This window comes from Tripterygium wilfordii, chromosome 21 (assembly GCF_013401445.1).
Source record: "Tripterygium wilfordii isolate XIE 37 chromosome 21, ASM1340144v1, whole genome shotgun sequence".
NCBI classification, from domain to species: Eukaryota; Viridiplantae; Streptophyta; class Magnoliopsida; order Celastrales; family Celastraceae; genus Tripterygium; species Tripterygium wilfordii.
Window position 1 is genome coordinate 12,515,981 of NC_052252.1, and position 20,892 is coordinate 12,536,872.

Sequence of the window (20,892 nt, forward strand, 5' to 3'; positions counted from 1 at the left end):
TTCATTTTCCCTGAAATTTGCATGTTCGTACGCATCTGAATTCAAAGCTACCCATTTATCTGAATTTCCTTATTCAAATCTTTTTTTTTTTTTTTTTTTTGCACGGCTTAGGAATGTGAGCTTCTCTTTCCTGCTAACACCTGCTTCAGCTTCAGGCTTTTCACTCAGATCCTTTCCAGCTTAGGATGCCAAAATCCATCAACTTCCTATCAAAAGTATTGTCCTGATGCACTCATTATATTTCCTGTCAAAACTTTGTCAGTGATAAATTCAAAAGTACAGCCATGCTTGTCAATTATTGAAAGCAAATGATAATAATTTTTGGAGTATGAAATGAGAATTGAATTGGGATGTGGAAAAGGAGACAACAAGCAACAAAATTGAAGAAATGAATTTCCTCACAATTTGTATTGAAAAGGATAGGTGGTAATAAAATATTTTAGAATGAAATATGTACAAGAAAGCAGAGAAATCAAAGGCAGAAAGGACAAACCGAGCTTCTTCAAGATGAAATATGTGATAATTCAAAGATTGTACCAAAATTGCCTCAATTTTGGTGTGCACCCAATTAACAATAATCAAATCTGACTTGTATGAGCCTATCTCTGAACCTTCCATTTCTGCCAACAAACTTCTTCTTCTATGTAACAGACTAACACCTTAGCAAGGTAAAATATCTGATGGTATCAAGAGCACCCCAAAATCTGCCCCAGTTTTGGGTACATGTCCAATTAACTGATCTCCAACCCTTCAATTACGAAATTAATTTTGCACTCCCACCTATGTCAATGTGAGACAAGTTAACAGCCAACTCAGGCACCACTCATCAATTCAACAAACTCGTAATCCAACCATCCTTCTTCAAACAATCTGAAATTTGAACTTGCAGCCCAAATTGAAACGCCTGTGAGGTTTTTTTCACTTTAGCAGAATTTTTTTTTTTTTTGCCCCTATTTTTGCCTAGAGCGCCCTTGCGGGTTTTCACTCTAGCGGGTTTTTTTTTTTTTTTTTTTTTGGCTACCAATAAAACTTAACAACTTCCTTGAAATTGTCCCGAATGCGCATTTTGAGGGGTTCAACTTCAACTAGTGTCTTCTCAACCTTTTGAACAAACTTTTCCAAGTTAATCATGTGATCTTCATCCTCACTTGGCTTGGCAATTATGTTATCCCCATGCACTTCAATCTCTTTATGCATCATATCATGAAACAGAATGACCTTGGTTTGCTGACAAGTATCTCCCGCATTTTTAGACCAAATGGCATGACTTCATAGCAAAAGGTACCACATAAAGTAATGACAGTAATTTCCTCTTTATCTTCTAGTGCCATCGTGATCTGATTACAATCATCCTTTTTCAGTACCGGTGCAATATTTCTATATCATTCGGGGTATTTTACTACAGCAAGACATCCGACATCAAATTGCTTCTTTATTTCATCTCTAATCTTCCAAGTTTGCACCAATTCAAATTTCCAACCCCAAATTAACAACCTCATCCATTTGAATTATCTTTTCTTTTTGATTAAACTTGTTTCAACATTTCTGACTATATCTCAGATTCATCCTCAATGTTCAAGTCAAACTCGACATTGTTAATGGGTGCCCCAAAATCTGGTTCATTCGGTTCATCTTTCCATTATCATCAATTTCAATCCTGTCAAAATGGAATTTGCAAGATTTGGAATTTGCAAGTGATGGACAAATAAAGGCAAATAAATGTGGGATGATGAATGTAACAGAGGCATCAAAAACACGGGAATTGGGCAAATAAATGTAGGAATGATGAGTGTAACAGAGCATCAAAAACATGAGAACTGGAAGCATTGAACATGCAAAAGCTGTACTAGAGAAATTTATCAAAGTAAAGTAAAGACATGCTCATTATTAAAACCCAATCAATGGCCGTGAGCCGGACCACAGATGGTAGTGCAGATGGATTTTACTCTTGAAGGCTGCTGACAGAATCTGGCAATTCCAAATTGGTCCAGTTACTGAGTTTAAAACATAACTCCCCAAAATTTCTAGTGTTTGGACTTCCGTACCATATCCATGACTACGGCCAACATGTGCTCCAGCCTTTGCTGTCCCTCTTCTAGTGTTTGTAGCCCCATCTCTAGCCGGGCTATCGCTGCACGCATGCGATCTGATTGTGGAGATGCTGCAACTGCTGATGAGGAATCACTAGGTGGTGATGCTGAGTGACCTTCTTGGGTCTGCTTCTTTCCAGCAGAAGTTGTTTTCAAATGGCTGATGCTCTGACGCCATGTCCTTCTTTCCAGCATGGTGATTTGATATCCCAAAGAGGCTCGAGGCCGAGGAGGTCGAATGCTTTTGAACAAAAGCAACCTTGTGATAAGCCGTGGGAAAAATAACTTCCCCACCTTTGTTGGCTTCTTCTCGACAAAATCCTTGGCTTTGAAGATCGTGGCCAGATAGATCTTCCCAATATCAAACCACTGCCCTTTATACATAGTAATAATCATACTGTTGGACAGGAATTTTATTCTAGGGTATAAAGAACATTGTCTATTCCATCTGCAACAGATCCAAGTTGTACTGTGATCTCAGTGATTGCTTCGTGTAATTTATCTGGGTCATGAGTACTTGCTTGTCTGCCCCATGACATATATCGAACACCTTGTATAGCATGCTTTGAAACCATAAGTTGCCTTTTGTAGTCTTGAACTTTGTCGGTTGCTTTTTTAAGTCTCATTTTGGTTTCCCTCAAAGCTTCTTGTAGAGATTCGATGGTTTTCTGGGGATCGTCCTCGTATACGTCTTCCCTTATAGGGGAGAGGTTGAATCTGGGATCATTTTCACCTTCCTCTTCTTTAGAAGTAGAACCTTCATCAGTTCTAGACCTTTTTGCAAGTGGAGAGTTAGGAGTATCCATCCTTGAAGATTTCTTGAGGAAGATGAACAAAGTGTTGGACCAAGACTTAGCGTCTAGGTCAACATTGTGTTTTTTATGATTGTGTATGATTGTGAAGATGGAGACGGAGATGAAGATGGCTCAGAGAGAAAACACGCTTTTGCCAGAAATGATTGAGATGGAGATGAAGACGAAGATGGCTCTGCATATGCGAAGACATTCGCGGTGCCTGTCACATCAGTACTTACTTTACTGTCACCTTCCACTGTTATTTTCCCCGCTTGAGGACAACTCTTTTTTTCTTCCTGCTTCTCTTTTCAACCAGATAATAATAAAAAAACAAAACTGTCACACTCAACTGTTCATTTCCCCGCTTGAGGACGACTCTTTTCTCTTTTTTTTTTCTTCTTTTTTTTTCAACTTAAATAAAAAAAAACAGAATAATAATAATAAAAAAAAAATTTTCACACTCCCCAAGAAATTACGAATATTTGCACAGTGAGGCAGGGGACATAACAGACGATCAGGATTTAATCCAAGCAGGACCTTTTAAGCTGTCTGATAAGAGATTCCAACGGTGGTGGAGAACATGGCTCTGATGGTGATGGTGGTAATAAACATAGATCACAAGTCTCCGGAAGCTTTCTCTTGTTGTTGATGCATCTCTCTTTGTTTCCGTCTCCGGTCATGTAACCTTTCAAGCGCTTCACATCGGACAACTTCATTGTCTTTACAATAAAATCCTCTACTCCTTCTTCCAAGCATCTGTCGATTCGAGTCACTACGTTCTCAGATGACCTGATTACCACCGGAATCTCTCTCAAGGCAGACGATTCCTTGATTTTCTTTAGCAACTCATCTCCTGTCATTCCAGGCATACAGTAATTGGTGATAATTAGATCCACTTTCAAACTATCAAACCCAACAGGACAATTATTCTCCTCGTCTAATCCCAGAAACTGAAGTATTCTTATTCCACTGTCCACTGCAGTTACTTTACAGGAAGTAATCTTGAGCAACCTTTCAATGACTGGTCTATTAACAAGGTTGTCATCGACAGCCAAAACGTAAACCTCCTCAGAATCAGACATAGAATGATCCATTCCCACTTGATCAACAAGAAAATTAAGAGTCAATTTCCTCACAAACTGCCCCATTATATTTTTTTTGTTGTTCATTTTCATTGTTTTAGCAATTCACAACTGTAATCTTATACTATAAGGATGGCAAAGACATGAGTGAATTGGTGTTTTTTTTTTTTTTGTTTTTTTTTTTTTTTTCATGCATGACTATGAACTTATTTAGTTTGACAAAATGCAATGACTGTGCCTACGTGAATGCATGAGAGAAGAAACCAATAATGGAAATTACAATTAAAAATGTGTAAGGCAAAACATCGACGACAAATGAGTAAATCACACAAAAATAGAATATGCCATTACACTGGGTAACCTAAATTTCTGGAGGTTTTGGGCATGGATCTAGGGCTTTATAAAGTGCTTGGGTAAGTTTATCTAACTATTCTGCGAGGTCCCAGATCATGTTGCTTTTAAAATCCCAACTATTGGGACAAAAGCTCCTCCCTTAACTTTTAAGAGAAGTCGATCCGGTGAGGATATCTTCCACTACCCATGCGGAGACGGAATCTCACGAGAATAGTGGTCAACCCTCTCTAATACTAAAGGTAGAGCCCAGCTGGTAGGCTACAGTGAGTGTAAATGTATGAGATGACAAATACTTTACCACAACAAAATAAATCAACATCTCTGACATATAAAGGAAACAAACAATTAATCATACAAGAAGAAGTAACCGTAGCCAATCAATTTAATCATATGGGCTTGACCCTCTTAGGTTTAAAAAACCTGGTGTCCCCAGCAGAGTCGCCAGTTGTCGCAACAGGGGTCACGACGCGGACCGGCGTTTGAGGATGAAAAATGTTTAGAGTCGCCACCAATTGATGTAAGGTGCAATTGGACACCGAAAAGACCTGCGAACCAGAGAAAAGGGTACGGGGATCGATTGAGTGTGGGGAAGGTGTTAGGCACCCCACAACTCCCGTTTGAAAACGGTTACCCGGATTAATCTAATGGCTATCTTATGGAAACTTGCTCTTTGCAAGGTGTAATTGTTAAAGTTTGAATTATTACTTTCAACACACTTATCAACTTATGATAGTGTTTGAAAAAGAAAGCTTGGAATATTACTATCAATTTATGATAGTTTTTATTTGAAAATAGGTTTAAAATAACACTATCCACTTATGATAGTTTTGGGAAAAGATTTGTAAGAATACTATCAACTTATGATAGCATTAAAAAAAAAATTGTAATATTACTATCAACTTATGATAGTTTTTTTTATTTGGAGACACACTACCAACTTTTGATAGATTTAATTTTAAAACACCAACTTATGGTGTTAACGATAAAATGTCCTACCAACTTTTGGTAGGTTTAATTTTGAACACCAACTTATGGTGTTAATGATAAAATGTCCTACCAACTTTTGGTAGGTTTAATTTTGAACACCAACTTATGGTGTTAATGATAAAATGTCCTACCAACTTTTGGTAGGTTTAATTTTAGATACCAACTTATGGTTTATTTAATAAAATGCCCTACCAACTTTTAGTAGGTTTAATTTTAAATACCAACTTATGGCATAAATGATAAAATGACCTACCAACTTTTGGTAGGTTTAATTTTAAATACCAACTTATGGCATAAATGATAAAATGACATACCAACTTTTGGTAGGTTTAATTTTAAATACCAACTTATGGTATAAATGATTATTTGAAAAAGTGTCATCTATCAATTTAACCTATTATTGCCAACTTATGGAAAATTCATAAATGAAATCAAATAAGGTTCATAATTCAAATAAAGGAAATCAACTTATGATTTCTTTAATTGAAATGACCTATATTCAATTTTAAGCATATATATTCATAATCCACACTTGTACAAATAATCCAAATAATAAATGTCGAAATTATACAAATCGACATGAATAAGATAAATTACACAATATGGGGGGCCAAATATACACAAATTGTAATAAACCAAACAAAATCTTGAAATTGCTCAAGCCTCCATCAACTCGTCCAAATAATATCCAAGCCCGAGCCTCGTCCAACAAAACAAACATAAAGAGAGGGAAAAATAGAATACTCAAATGTAAATCAAGATTTAAATCGAATCAAGACCACATTATGAGATTCACACGTATCCAAACCAAGAAAATCAAATCCAAATATGGTCTCTCCCGCTTTTTCCAACAAGAAATAGAAGAAAAAAAAATGCAAAGAGAAATGGCTCAACATATTAGTATCGAAAACACTCCCAAGCATCACATATGTCCAAGGTGAATGCAAGAAACACCATGTCTATTCTTAGTCAACATCCGAGGATGCTAAAAATGAATCAAACATTGAAATCAAGTGTAAATAGAGCAATACTTGAGTGAAAGATATGAGGGGTATGAAGCTTCTACCAAAAAATCCAAAGAATCGGTTTTCCCCTTCTCTCCTTCTCTCCTTCTCTTCTTCTCTTCTTCCTCTCCCCTCTCTTCCTCTCTTCCTCTCTTCTTTTTTTGTTTTTCTTCACCAAAAGCCAAAGCCTCTCCTTTTTTCTTCCTCTCTCTCACGCCTCCTCTCTTCCTCTCTTCTTTTTTTTTTCTTGTTTCCTCTCTCCCCCCTCTTCTTATTCTTTTTCTTTCTCTTTTCCTTCCCCTTTTCACTTCCCTTTTTTTTTACCCTACTTTCGGCCACTTTATCTTTTCCTTCCCCTTTTCACTTCCCTTTTTCACTTCCCTTTTTTTTTTACCCTACTTTCGACCACTTTATCTTTTCCTTCTTTTTTTCACTTCTTTTTTTTTTTACCCTACTTTCGGCCACTTTATCTTTTCCTTCTTTTTTCACTTCCTTTTTTTTTACCCTACTTTCGGCCACTTTATCTTTTCCTTCTTTTTTATTTATTTTTTTTATATATTTTATTTATTTTTTTTATATGATATATATATATTTTTAATATATTTGTTTTTATTATTATTATTTTTGTATTTTGTATTTTTTTGGCCGGACGAAAACCGGGTACTACACCTAAGAATCTTCTTTATGGCTATGAGATGTGTTTGCTTAGGATTAGATTGAAATCTTGCACACATGCAAACACTAAACATAATATCGGGCCTAGATGCGGTCAAGTAAAGTAAACTACCAATCATTGACCTATATCTCTTTTGATCAACATCATTACCATCTAGGTCGGGTTCTAATTTGGTTCCCACTCCCATAGGTGTGGATGAACCTTTAGAAATATCCATGCCAAACCTTTTTAATATCTCATTTGTATACCTAGTTTGACTAATGTGAGTGCCAAGTGGGGTTTGTTTAATTTGTAAACCTAGAAAGTAAGTCAACTCACCCATCATACTCATTTCAAATTCATTCTTCACGCATAATGCAAAATCTTCACACATAGATTCTAATGTAGCACCAAACACAATATCATCAACATATATTTGCACAATTAGCATATCAAGACCTTTGTATTTAATAAACAAAGTATCATCAATACTACCACATTGAAAACCATTTTCAAGCAAGAACTTAGACAATCTTTCATACCAAGCTCTAGGAGCTTGTTTTAAACCATATAAAGCCTTGTCTAGTTTGTAAACATGGTTTGGAAATTTCTTACTTTCAAATCCGGGAGGTTGTTTAACATAAACTTCCTCATTTATCACACCATTTAAAAATGCACTTTTCACATCCATTTGAAAAAGTTTGATATTTTTGTAACATGCAAATGCAAGCAATAATCTAATAGCCTCTAACCTTGCAACCGGTGCAAAGGTTTCATCAAAGTCAATGCCCTCTTCTTGGCAATATCCTTGGGCCACTAATCTAGCTTTGTTCCTAGTTACATTACCATTTTCATCCATCTTATTCCTATAGACCCATTTTGTTCCTATAATGGTGTGGTCTTTAGGTTTAGGACAAAGAGTCCAAACCTTACTTCTCTCAAATTGTTCTAACTCCTCTTGCATGGCATACACCCAATCATCATCATGCAAAGCATCACGTACATTTTTAGGCTCTACTAAAGAAAGCATGGCAAAAGAGTTTAAAGGATTAGAATTGACCGTAGAGTCCCTTTTGGCTCTTAGTTGCCTTCCTTGATGCAAGTCTCCAATAATTAGTTCTTTTGGATGAGACTTCATCACCTTGTATTTGTGAACACCCGATTGTTCCATAGCATTTTCAGCTTCATTTTGTTCTTCATTTCCCTTGGGTTCACCTTCACTTTCTTCATTTGGTGGTGTTTCTTCATTTGAGATATTCATCTCCCTTAAGTTCTCCACCAAAGGGACATCATCTTCATCTTCTTCTAGCAATTGTACTCCATGTGTACCTTCATTTTTGTGCTTCAAAAGATGTTCCAAATCTGAAAATTTATTTTCTACACGCACATTTGGAGCAAGTGTGGTCATATCATCGAATTTAACATTTACACTTTCTTCCACAATTTTAGTTCTAGAGTTAAATACTCTATATGCTTTAGATGATGATGAATATCCTAAAAATATTCCAATGTCACTCTTTGCATCAAATTTATCCAAATTGTCTTTGGTATTTAAAATAAAACATTTAGCACCAAAAACCTTAAAGTAATCTACTTTAGGTTTCTTGCCATACAAGAGTTCGTAAGGAGTTTTCTTTAATCCTTTTCTAATGCTAAGTCTATTACTCACATAACATGCATTACTAGTAGCTGCGGCCCAAAAATATTTAGGAAGATTATATTCTAGAAGCATGGTTCTTCCTAGTTCTTGTAAAGTTCTATTCTTCCTTTCTACAACCCCATTTTGTTGAGGTGTCCTAGGAGCACTAAACTCGTGTTTAATACCAAAAGAAGCACACAAAGAATCAAAATTAGCATTTTCAAATTCACCTCCATGGTCACTTCTAATTTTTGAAACCTTTAAGTTATGCTCATTTTGCAATCTCCTAAGTAAGTTTTCAAAAGCATGCAATGCATCACTTTTATGCACAAGAAACAAACACCATGTAAATCTAGTATAATCATCCACAATAACAAATGCATAGTATTTTCCACCTAGACTCCTAACTCTACTAGGACCAAATAAATCCATATGCAACAATTCTAGAGGCCTAGAAGTACTAATATCAAGTTTAGGCTTAAAAGACTCTTTAGTTTGTTTACCCCTAACACAAACATCACAAACATGTTCAACATTGAAATTTAACTTAGGCAATCCTCTAATAAGTTCATTGGCACACAACTTTTTCAATGTAGACATTCCGATATGACCTAATCTTCTATGCCAATGCAAAGCATCATCATTCTTAGCAAGCAAGCAAGATATTTTAGAATTTTTCATAGCATCAAAATGCATTACATACATATCACCACTTCTACTTCCTAATTTCACAACATTACCATAAACATCAAACACATAACATTTATCATTTTTGAAAAGAATATCAAAGCCTTTATCGGCTAAATGACTAACACTCAATAAATTAAAAGATAAATTTTCAACCAATCTTACTTCACTAAGGGAGAAAGAAGAGTTACCTATGGATCCCAAGCCTAGGATCTTACCTTTGACCTTGTCTCCAAAGGTCACAAATCCTCCATTCTTCTTTGCTTCAAAGGATGTGAATAATGAAGCATCTCCCGTCATGTGTCTAGAACAACCACTATCCAAATACCATTTGCATGACTCGGATTTGGATTTTAAGCACACCTAGATAAACACATGTTTAATATACCTTAGGTATCCAAACTTTGGATCCTTTGGGGTTAGTAGCAATAAAGGCATATGCATCAATTTTGAAAGTTCTCATCACATATGCTTTCTTTTCAAAGTCATTCAACCCTTTAGGCACCCAAACCTTCTTCACATAAACTTTTCTCTTCCTAGGTGTAGTTCCCTTAGGAACATTAGCCTTACCCTTGGGGTAGGTACCATTTTTGTTCACGTTGACCGTGGCCTCCTTAGCCTCTAGGGTGTCCTTAAGTTTCATAGGATCATATCCTAATCCACTCTTGTCAAGATAATGTCTTTGAGATGCAAGAAGTTCATCCAATTTAGAAGAACTCATAGAAAATTTTGAAAATTGTTTTTCAAGCATATTGTATTTCTCATTGGCCATATCAAGCTCTTTTTGTAGAGAAGAAGAGTTAGGCATAATAATGCACTCATGATCATCCCATGTATCCAACTCACCTTCTAGCTCATGAATCCTAGCATGCAAAGCATCTAAGTCATGTGAATTGCTAGATGATGCAATGTTACTAGAATTAACACATGTTTTCAATTGATTTTTTAAATCCTCATTTTCTTGAACTAATGCATCAAGTGAAAAACATACATCATCATATTTAGATTTCAAATCACAACACTCATTTAGATGCATTTTTTCTACTTTAGAAAGTCTACTAACTTCTTTCTTAGCATGCTTGTGTTTATGCATCAATTTCTCATAAGCAATATAAAGTTCATCATAAACACAAGAGAGCTCATCATAAGAAGGTTTAGAAGATGTTACCATCTCATCCGAATTTGATGAGGACACTTCCTCTTCCTCATTTGCCATGAGACACAAGTTGGCTTGGAGTTCCTCTTCACTATCACTTGAAGATGATGATGAAGAATCATCCCAAGTGGCCTTGAATGCCTTCTTCTCCTTCTTCCCTTTTTCCTTCTTCTTCTCTTTCTCTCTATATTCCTTATGCTTCTTCTTTTGAAGCTTAGGGCAATCGGCCATAAAGTGACCTACTTTGCCACACTTAAAGCAAGTACTCTTTTCTTTCTCTTTCTCCTCTCTCTTTTCTTTAAAAGCCTTTCTATTCTTGAATCCTCCACGTTTGTTCATCTTCAAGAACTTCTTGAAATGCTTAGCTAATAGGGCTGCCCCTATTTCACTATCATCATCACTAGAATCCGAACTAGTGTCACTATTGATCCTAAGAGCTAAGCCATTTTTCCTAGGTGGTGCATCTTCCTCATCTAATCTTGACATCTCCAACTCATGTGTCATTAGACTTCCTATTAATTCCTCTATCTTAAGCTTCCTAAGGTCTTTAGCCTCTTTAATGGCTACTACCTTATCTTTCCAAATCCTAGGTAAACTCCTAAGGATCTTTTGGACCTTATCAACTTCCTCATATGGTTTGTTCAAAGCTTCTAATTCATTACATATGCAAGTAAGTCTAGAAAACATCTCCCTAATGCTCTCACCCTTCTTCATCCTAAAGCTCTCAAACTCGGTGACTAGCATGTTTATCTTAGAGTCCTTCACTTGACTTGTTCCTTCATGTTTCAACTCTAACATATCCCAAATCTCCTTTGCACTCTTACATTGAGCTATGTAATCAAATTCACTCCTAATAAGTGCAATGTGCAAAGTGTTGATTGTCTTATTATTTAGGTTAAGTAATCTCTTATCTTCCTTAGTAAACTCACTCTTTTCCTTATCTACCATCTCATCACCCGAAAGTTTCCTAGGAACATAAGGACCATTCTCTACAACTTCCCACAAATCATAATCAATGGAATTTATAAAAATTTTCATCCTATTTTTCCAAAAACCGTATTGCAAGCCATTGAAAAATGGTGGTCTATTCATGGATAGGCCTTCGGCCTCACCATAAGAATTAATATTTGCCATAAATATGCCAAATAGGATATAACTCCTAGTTTTAGCTAACCTGCTCCGATACCAATTGACGGATCGAGTTTAACACAAGAGGGGGGGGTGAATTGTGTCCCCAAATTCCAATTGGAATCCCTTTTTCAATTTAAACAAATTAATGGCAATTAACAAGTAGCACACAAATTTGGACTCAAGTTGGTTAAGATATGATAATTGGAAAATTGATGCTCTAATTTAGTCCATGTATGTTTGTTTTCAAAACTTAATTTCCAGCACTATCTCAAAAATATATAGTCATTTAAATTCAATTCATATAAATCAAATATTGCTTTAATGTTTCATTATCATTTATAAATGATTTAATATCATCAAAATTAGACATATAGGACCATAGGTCCAACATGTATTTGTTCTTCGGTTTGTGTTTTTGGTTATGAGTGCAAACATTGTCCATGCTGATCTATGTAACAATGCTATAGGCCAACTGTTAGCATGCAGAGCCTTTTTGACGAGTTCTTTCCCAATTTCAGGCGATGCGTGTTGTGCAAATGTAAAGAATTTGAATAGTATGGCGGCCACCAAAAAGATGCGTCAACAGCTTTGTACTTGTTTCAAGAATGCTTCAAAGAGTTTTGGTGTTTTGCCTGAGAAAGCAAAACAAGTCCCTCAGCTGTGCAATGTCAATGTTCCGGTGCCGATTGATCCAAACATTGATTGTAGCAAGTAAGCTCTCTTCCTATATATGTTTGTATTGTCTGTATACGGTGCTAACTAATTATGTTTGACAATAATTTTCCTCTCTGTCATGTGCAGGATTAATTAAAAGGAATGAACAAGCATTGCTTCGCTTAAACTTGAATCTTAGTCGTCTTTGTACAAAAAAGATATATATATATATATATAAGTATCAACAATAAATGATATAAATGAATATTTACTTTTTTATTTAGAATATTTTCGGATAGTTTGGAACATACAAACAAACTTGTTCCAATTACAAATCAATTCATCTCAACATATAACATGTTCAAAAGATCAAAAAAAAGTCAATATACTAGCCTAGTATTGAAAACCACAGAGCCGACCTTGGTTTACATATTGATATAAATGAAACAAGTGTAGAACCTAACATGGTGTATTATGCCCATCGATTTTCATAAGGGAAATTCTATATGCATGCAATTTTTTACTAAGTTCAGACCTACAATAATGCAGGTCTTTGATTGTTGTTTATAGGTGCTCATTTTTAGGCAATCTTTTAGCTAAAAACAAAAAAAAAATTCTCAAAATTTTAGACATTGATATAGACATTTTGCTATGTCAAGACCTATGAAAATAGTTGTTTGATGATTCTTTATAGATGCACCTTTATAGATAACATTTTTACTAAAAACAAATTTGGTCTGACAGTATTATTGATTGGTACGTATTCTTATGCAAATTTTTATGCATGCTCACACACAAATGGAGTAAATTTGAGACCACACAATTTTTGAGACTGTATTTTGCAGTCTCACATGTAAATTTAGTTTGAGACTGCACATCTTTATTTAATTTCAATCACGTCAATAACTGAGTAATGAAGTGTTATCTTGTGGACTCTGAAATGGATGATACCCTGTGACTCAATAGTTCCAATCACTTTAATAATTGAATTTTTTTTACCCTTCATCACATTCTATAAAAACAACAAACTTTAGAGACTATAGGCAAATATGAAATTCATTAACTGTATCCCAACCAACCGTACATTTATATTCTAATTAGTATTTTATATGGACTTATCCTAAAAGAAAGATAGAGTCATGGGTTGTTGGGATTTGTTTGAAATAATAATAGTCTGACTATGAAATGTGACCTTATATTATTATTTTGTGTATCAGTTGTTTTTATTATATTCTCCAATGTGTCAACAACTAAACTTTTATAGTACATTTCCTTGAATAAATTAAAATGAAATATTTTATATTTCACTAATTTCTTTGTATAAAATTTTGCACTGAAATTGTGCCGTCATAATAAGCATTTATACAACTTAAAGAGATAATAAGTATTTATACAATTTAAAGAGGTTGTCTTTTGTGACTTATGAGTGTTAGAGACTAAATTAATTTTTTTGGAGTAATTAGAGATTAGAGAGAGAGTCACGGGTTGATGGGATTGAAATGACCTAAAAAAGTGTAAACTGAAACTCATTTTAATGCACTTATATTTGCATAAAAACTTCCATGAAAGTGCAGACCTATTATTTGCATAAAAATCTGAGATAGAATTTGTTCTTTTTATTAGCTAAAAGGTTGTTATTAAAAAGAAACACTTATAAACAACAATCAAAGACCTACAAAAATTTAGGTATGAACTTAGTAAAAAACTGTTTGCATATACAATCATTGGGACAAATTTTCCTACCTTTACATATAGGTATGAACAAGGCATGCTTAGATTTTTACAAGCATCTTTGCCTGACCTCGTACTGGTGCCTGACTAGGATTGAGCTTTCATGATCGTTACCCAGGTCTCAGCACTTTCACGTCCAACTCACTGTCAACAGAACAGAGTGTGGATGAGAAAGAAACAAGAAAAGGGGAAGGAACAGAGTTTGAATACACACACACATAATGTTTCATTTCTCAGGTCATAATACATGCCATCCTACTCAGATAATGCTAGTTGTTGACCTCATACAATCCTTTCTGAGTATTTTGAACAAGCTCCTTCCTGCATCTACATGTTTAGCTTTTATATATGCTCATAAAATTAGTTACGAATCTATTCGATTCCTCATGATCTCTATGATTTGGGTTCATTTAACCTACCAAAACTGTGAAACATCCTTTGATTCAATACCTGATCGATGTGGACTAATCATACATGATGCCTTTCAACCATGAATTCAACAGCTAAAAAATTTCATGCTCTTAATGCACCAAAGAATGGTAAAGCAATACCTATTGTCTTATTGAGTAACCAGAGTAGAAGAGCTAGTTCAACTCCAAATACAGCATGGAGTCCTGTTCTGTCCAGCATGAATCCAAACACCGTAATCCCAGCTCTGTTGTTTTCGAGATACATCACTGCAGCAATTTTTCAAGCAACCAAAGATTACTTCCATATCAAAAAAATTGACGCAAATAACAAAGATGATCTCCTCCTACGAACCTAAAGCATGTCTCTTCTGGAATGAGATTGTATGCGCAAAAACTGGAACCAACTTGGAGTTGTCCAAATCATCTTCTGCATCATCTTCCTCATCATCTAATTCACAATCGATGTTGACAGGGTACACTCGGTTGGAAGTAATTTGAGTTGTTGGAGTCTCCCCATCTAGCTCATCAAATGAATTTATTGTTGCACATACATGCCATTTTGCAGCTAGGCTTGTAATGGACTGTGCTTTGTGTGTGATCTTTGTCGCGCTTCGCAGGCATATGAAGAGGCCTAAGACAAGAATAATGGAGCACAACTGCACCATCAAAAGATGTCAAGGACTAAAATACACATACATGACTAGGTGATTTGAAGGGTTAGGATGCGAGGATTACTGAAAGTTCTCCAGCCTCAAATATGTTGTTGTTAGCACTAGATCGGGTTGTTATGAGCAGGCAAATCAACTGACTAGCAGTAACCAAAATCAAAGATGACAAAATGAACTTCCGAAATCGATGACTTATGACCTTGAGACTTCTTCTGATCTTGAGATGTTGCTGTAAGATGGAACCCACTTCGGTTTCTTGTTGGAAGACTTGAGCAAAGTCCTCGAGCTTAAGAATTTGCAGATGGCAAATCAGTTGGTACAGAATGCAGACAAGAATATAGATCGATGTCCGATACAGCCACGACACCAGCTGCATTATGCAGATGATGGTGTCACTAACATACATGTTTCCATAGTATGGTATTTCATGAGCTCCTGTTGCATACCACCATATTCTGTACACAATCTCAACAGCAAAGCAGGGGAGGACAAATATGCATAGGAGCCTCATTGATCGCTGCAAATATGTAAATTTCACAATCTTAATTGATTTTAATCCAAATTCACAATTTGAACTGATTAATTCATTAATATCATTCACTAACCATTGGTTTATCAGTGAATTATTTGTGAAAAGAAAGATATGTAATGTTGGATCATACCATTAATACCCTCACCAACTTTACAAATGAACAATCTTTTACATCAATTTCATCATGAACTGAACCATATCGGATCAAATTGAAAGAACAAAAAATACCCAAAAAGATTAAGGTCGAATGTGCAAAATCCATGAAAAGATTCAGACAAATTCAAGCTCACCTGCAGGTGCTTCTGATATCCTTCTCGAACCTTGTCACTCTCATCGGACAATTTATCCAAGAAGAGGAACCTCCTGACTCCAAACTTTCGAGCCCAGGCAGATAAACATAGAAACGAAACGACTGCAAGCGAAGAGAGAGATAATTGCACAACCGCATCGTACGGTCGTTGGTGCTCAGAATCGCAAGTTGAGCACAAGAAAACGAAGTGGGAGACCAGAGGGGCACCAATGCCCAGAACAAAGAAGACAGACCATGAAACACCAGATTTCCAGAGATTGGAATGATCCAGACAAAACCAGCTGAGAAGTGATCGAAAGCTCTTGGATTCGATTCCATCTCGGTTCAAAGTCAAGGCACCACCTTTGTCTACCTTGTTACTAGAAAGCTGTTCTTCATCTTCCATAGTTTTGGAAACTTTGCCTGAGTCAGAATCTGAGTGTCAGAGGATGAATACATAAATAATTGAGCGTCTCAATTTGAGGGATAACTGAGAAAAATACTTGTTTTTGCAACTTCTAATCTTCACCCAGGACCAGGATATCATGTCTCGTCTTTATTACTACCAGACTTATCAACAACAAAAAGGAAAAATCACGCACACGTGACTCGTGATCAAATGATGCACGGGAACTAAGCTAGGCTAGCCTCTTTTGTATTCATTTCTTTATTGAACCACAAAAAACAATTGCTTTCTTTATGGGAGAAGAAAAAACTTGTGATCCACTACTTAATAAATCACAAGTCACAACTTGTAGGGGATGAGCGTACACGTAGAACTTTAGAACCATAGTTGGTGAGGACGACCCAAATCTACCATTCAGCTTAGACCTGCGTCAAGTTTCACGGTGACGACGACACAATTCTACTATTCAGCTCAGCTTCGACGTACCAGACGGGCCAGAAGGCCCAGTATTCTACATTGGTAAGAGTCCAAATTGGAAAGCGCTGCGAGGCCCAGACCTGCCAATGAGGCAATGACAAGGGAATATGCGCCAACCCCACCTTTTCCTGCGCAACGAGAAAAACGACAAAGTTGTTGCACAAAATCAATCTGTCCAAACTCTCTGAACAAACGACCTTGATAGTCTTGTTCTGGTTCCAAGTACCAGTCATACTTTTCCTACTTTCCTCTATTCGGGACTGATTTCTTATTCGATTTCCATTTCTCTACCATCTCTTAGAGCCAGAGCGAGAGAGAAATGGCGTTAAGTTTATCGTCGACGGTGTTTGCAGTTTCTGTCCCGTCAGTGAAAGCAACAAGTTGCTCTAAAAGCTTGGTCTCATTCGGCTCGTCAAAGTTAAATCCTTTGCGTTTCAATTCAATCCTCTCTTCACGTCGATTGCTTTCCAGGTATGCTGTTCTCTCGAGACATGACATGTTCAAATATTCTCCTATATTATTGTATTATTGAGTGGTTTTGTGTTGGATTATTGTTATCTCTTGATGTTCCTACCTCGAGTTCTCGGAAAATTTATATTGAACATCATAGATTGAGATTTTTTTTACTTGTATTGTTGGAGTTCATTTTTTGTTTTTGTTATTGATTTGGTTATTTGTATTAATCGAGTAGTAATTTGAATAAAATCAAATCGAAAACTTTGCAAGAGAATGAGGAGAAAGTGGTGGTGGAGGAGTCATTTCCATCAAAAGCAATTACTGATGGTGAGGAGCAACGAGGCTGTGGAGAGCTTCCGGAGACTCAATCGTCTAGTACATTGGAGAAATGGGTTATTAAGATTGAACAGTCTGTGAATATCTTTCTCACGGTAAATCTTATTTTTCCTTTGATTTCTTTTGAAAGCATGAGAATTCAATGCATGTGAATGCTTCCTGTTACTTTTACCGTTAAGGTTTCAACTTTCAATATGTTCTTTATCATGTTATCTGGAAGGTTGGGTAATGTTCATTCTCACTTCTTGATTCTCTTGTGTGAATCAATGTTGTTTAGATACATTCTAACTGTACTGTCATCCAGGAGACGGTGATAAAGATACTTGATACTTTGTACCATGATCGAGATTATGCAAGATTCTTTGTACTGGAAACTATTGCGAGAGTTCCCTACTTTGGTAAGTTTTACCCTTGATTTACTTATTTCATTTATACTTTGTCTAGAGGGTAAGTAGTGTGTTTAGTCAGGTCTCATTGATTTGATACTTGGCTTTGAGGAGGGCGCTGCTAGTTATAGTATTTTCCCCTGCTGTATATTGAATATTAAAGATATTATTCGTGTTGGTGGCAGCCTTTATTTCTATTCTACACATGTATGAGAGTTTTGGTTGGTGGAGAAGGGCAGATTATCTGAAAGTGCATTTTGCAGAGAACTGGAATGAGATGCACCATTTGCTTATAATGGAAGTAAGCAACTTCTGCATACAACTTTTTTCGATTATCTTATTCATATCCTGATAGCGTTACTTATGTTGTTTTGAAAAGTCACTGCAAGTGCCTCACACTATTAGGTATAGCTGGCAGTTTGTTGCATCCCCCTAAAAGTGCCGTATTATTATGAATTGTGATTATGCACATCTACGTTGCCAACATCTTCCGTTGTCCAACTGGATGAATGATAGGGACTAATGTTGCAAACCTGGATGAATGAAAAAAATAAAGGATAGGGACTAATGTTTCGTTTTGACATTTGATCAAGTGGAAGAGTAGGTTGTTTTGGGTTATAGACTTATAGTAGGTCATACGCTAAATTTTTTCCAATCATCATCATCCATGCCTTAAGCCCCAAGGATAGAATTCTTGTATGTGCATAATTTCCTCATCATCCATACCCTTTTGGCCTGAAATTCTGCCAATGTCTTTACCCAATTTCTCTGTAGTACAGTAGTACTACTTGCGCAATGTTCTACTCTTTTAATAGTATAAGTCTATTATCATATATTTGCAGGAATTGGGGGGCAATGCTTGGTGGGTTGATCGCTTTCTTGCTCAACATATAGCAATTTTCTATTATCTTATGACAGTCTTCATGTATGCTTTAAGCCCAAGAATGGCATGTAAGTATTTGTTCTTGATTGGCTGCATGATTTTTCTATGTAAATTATCTTCTTTCATTGAATCCTCCTTATATTCATAAGATGCATTTTGTTTTGCTTGAACTCATGGCACTCTATTATGTTGAAGTGAATAGGATAGAGCTGTCCACAGCCTATTCTGATAAAGAATTGTTTTATTTTTTTCACAAAATTTTAAAGATATTCACATTTGTTACCTATATTCCATGAGAGTGAGGAATAGTTCCATAGATATTATTATTCATATTCAATCAACTGTTGACTCCCTCTTCCCTGCTGGTGCAGATCACTTTTCTGAGTGTGTGGAGGGTCATGCATTTGCAACTTATGACAAATTTATCAAAGCCCATGGAGGTATGGTAACATTTGTAATTGACTAATTATGCATCTGCTAAGCTCGCTTTGTACATGTATGACGTGAAGGCTATAACTCATGTGTGCTACGGTTGGTTATATACTAGATTGCAAACCTTTAGCTCTGAGCGCAATTTTGATTTGGTATAGCATGGCTCGAATCCCTGGAGTCATCGCTTTAGACTTTGAGGCAGAGCTGGAAGGCTCCCAATGACTTTAGGACAACTCGTTTTTGGGGATTCAAGATTTTCTTCTTACATAAGCCAATATATGCTCTGACCACAGAGTCCTGTAAACCATCTTTAGTATGAAATGCAGTTTTAGTATATCTTTGCATATACAGCACGCCAGTTTTCCTCGTACCTCTAGGTATTACTTCACTGCTTTTATTCTGATGTTGTTCCATCCCATGCAGAGGATTTGAAAAAAAAGCTGGCCCCTGCTGTTGCTGTAGAATACTACACCAAGGGGGACTTGTATTTGTTTGGTAAGTTTTCCTCTCTCGGTTATTGGTTTGAATGGGTCACACAGTATTCGAAGAAGAAGTAGTTTTTACTTCTACCTTTCCAGTGCAAAATAGACCAATCATGAGTTTGCTTTTTTGTCCAGATGAATTCCAAACATCCAGGCCTCCCAATACTCGAAGGCCGAAAATAGGTGAGGACAAACTCTAATCTGTTATAGTGAATTTGGAGTACTATTATTTAGCTTTTCTGCAGTACCTCAAACTGACCCTGTGTTATAAATTTCTATGAACTAAACATGTTCATTATATCACCCGTTATGGCACAATCTCCAAATTTTGGTATTGTTATGTTTATATCTCTTGACCAACAAGGCAACAAGGGCTTTTCTAAAGTTATTCTTAGGTAAATGAAATCATTTTATTCAAGGACTATCTTTTAAGATCAAAGATATATTGTTTGTATTTTTCAGAGAATTTGTATGATGTGTTTGTAAACATCCGAGATGATGAAGCTGAACATTGTAAGACAATGAAAGCCTGTCAGACGCATGGGAATCTTCGTTCTCCTCATTCATATCCGGAGGGTGCATTCGAAGATGAGTTTGGCTGTATTGTTCCTGAGAAAGATTGCCAAGGAATTGTCGATTGTGTAGTGAAATCTGTTTCATCCTCATCCTCATCAGAGAGCCGGATAGACATATGAGAAACTAATACTGGGAAATTTACTTTTATTACTCGAGCCGCAGAAGAATACATAGACACAGCACATATACATGTTTTGTTTCAGAATATGGATTCACCTAAGAATACTTGGTGAAGAGTTTACTCCACAAAATATCTTCGTAGGTACAGTGGGCTCCATTTTGTACAATGAAGTTATCTTGTAAGAGGACGTGAGCAACACCATTATTTCAAGGAGTTAATATACTGTTTTTCCTGTGATCTTGATTCTTTTTCAAACACAATTCCTGATAGATACATTATTACTTGTTCTAGTTGAGGGTAGTTTTGTCATTTTAGTGGTTTTTAGGGTTGAGTATGAGTGCAATTGTGAGAGATAGCAGTCTTTTTTGGCATGGCAACAAGAAAATTAGGTAGTTCTCTGTTTCCTCGAAAACTAGTTCTTTTGGGAGGTTTCCTAGCTCCTCGAATTGCTAGGGTTGTTTACATTGTTTTGTG

General features: G+C 36.1%; 2 protein-coding genes across 2 annotated transcripts; one reads left to right on the plus strand and one right to left on the minus strand.

The window, feature by feature from the left end:
- Window positions 1-13,828: 13,828 nt before the first annotated feature.
- On the minus strand, window positions 13,829-16,743 carry LOC119989739. The gene is made up of 6 exons (XM_038835415.1): window positions 16,367-16,743; window positions 15,865-16,286; window positions 15,110-15,559; window positions 14,727-15,030; window positions 14,516-14,641; window positions 13,829-14,108 (listed from the first exon to the last, which is right to left on the minus strand). Exons 2-6 carry the CDS (start codon window positions 16,267-16,269, stop codon window positions 14,095-14,097), a joined length of 1,299 nt encoding a protein of 432 aa, XP_038691343.1. The 5' UTR covers window positions 16,270-16,286; window positions 16,367-16,743; the 3' UTR covers window positions 13,829-14,094.
- A 136-nt stretch (window positions 16,744-16,879) lies between these two features.
- Window positions 16,880-20,664, plus strand: LOC119989740 (ubiquinol oxidase 4, chloroplastic/chromoplastic-like). Its single transcript, XM_038835418.1, has 9 exons — window positions 16,880-17,217; window positions 17,438-17,633; window positions 17,843-17,936; window positions 18,110-18,225; window positions 18,767-18,875; window positions 19,179-19,247; window positions 19,663-19,734; window positions 19,857-19,904; window positions 20,184-20,664. Exons 1-9 carry the CDS (start codon window positions 17,066-17,068, stop codon window positions 20,414-20,416), a joined length of 1,089 nt encoding a protein of 362 aa, XP_038691346.1. The 5' UTR covers window positions 16,880-17,065; the 3' UTR covers window positions 20,417-20,664.
- The last annotated feature ends 228 nt before the right edge of the window (window positions 20,665-20,892 follow it).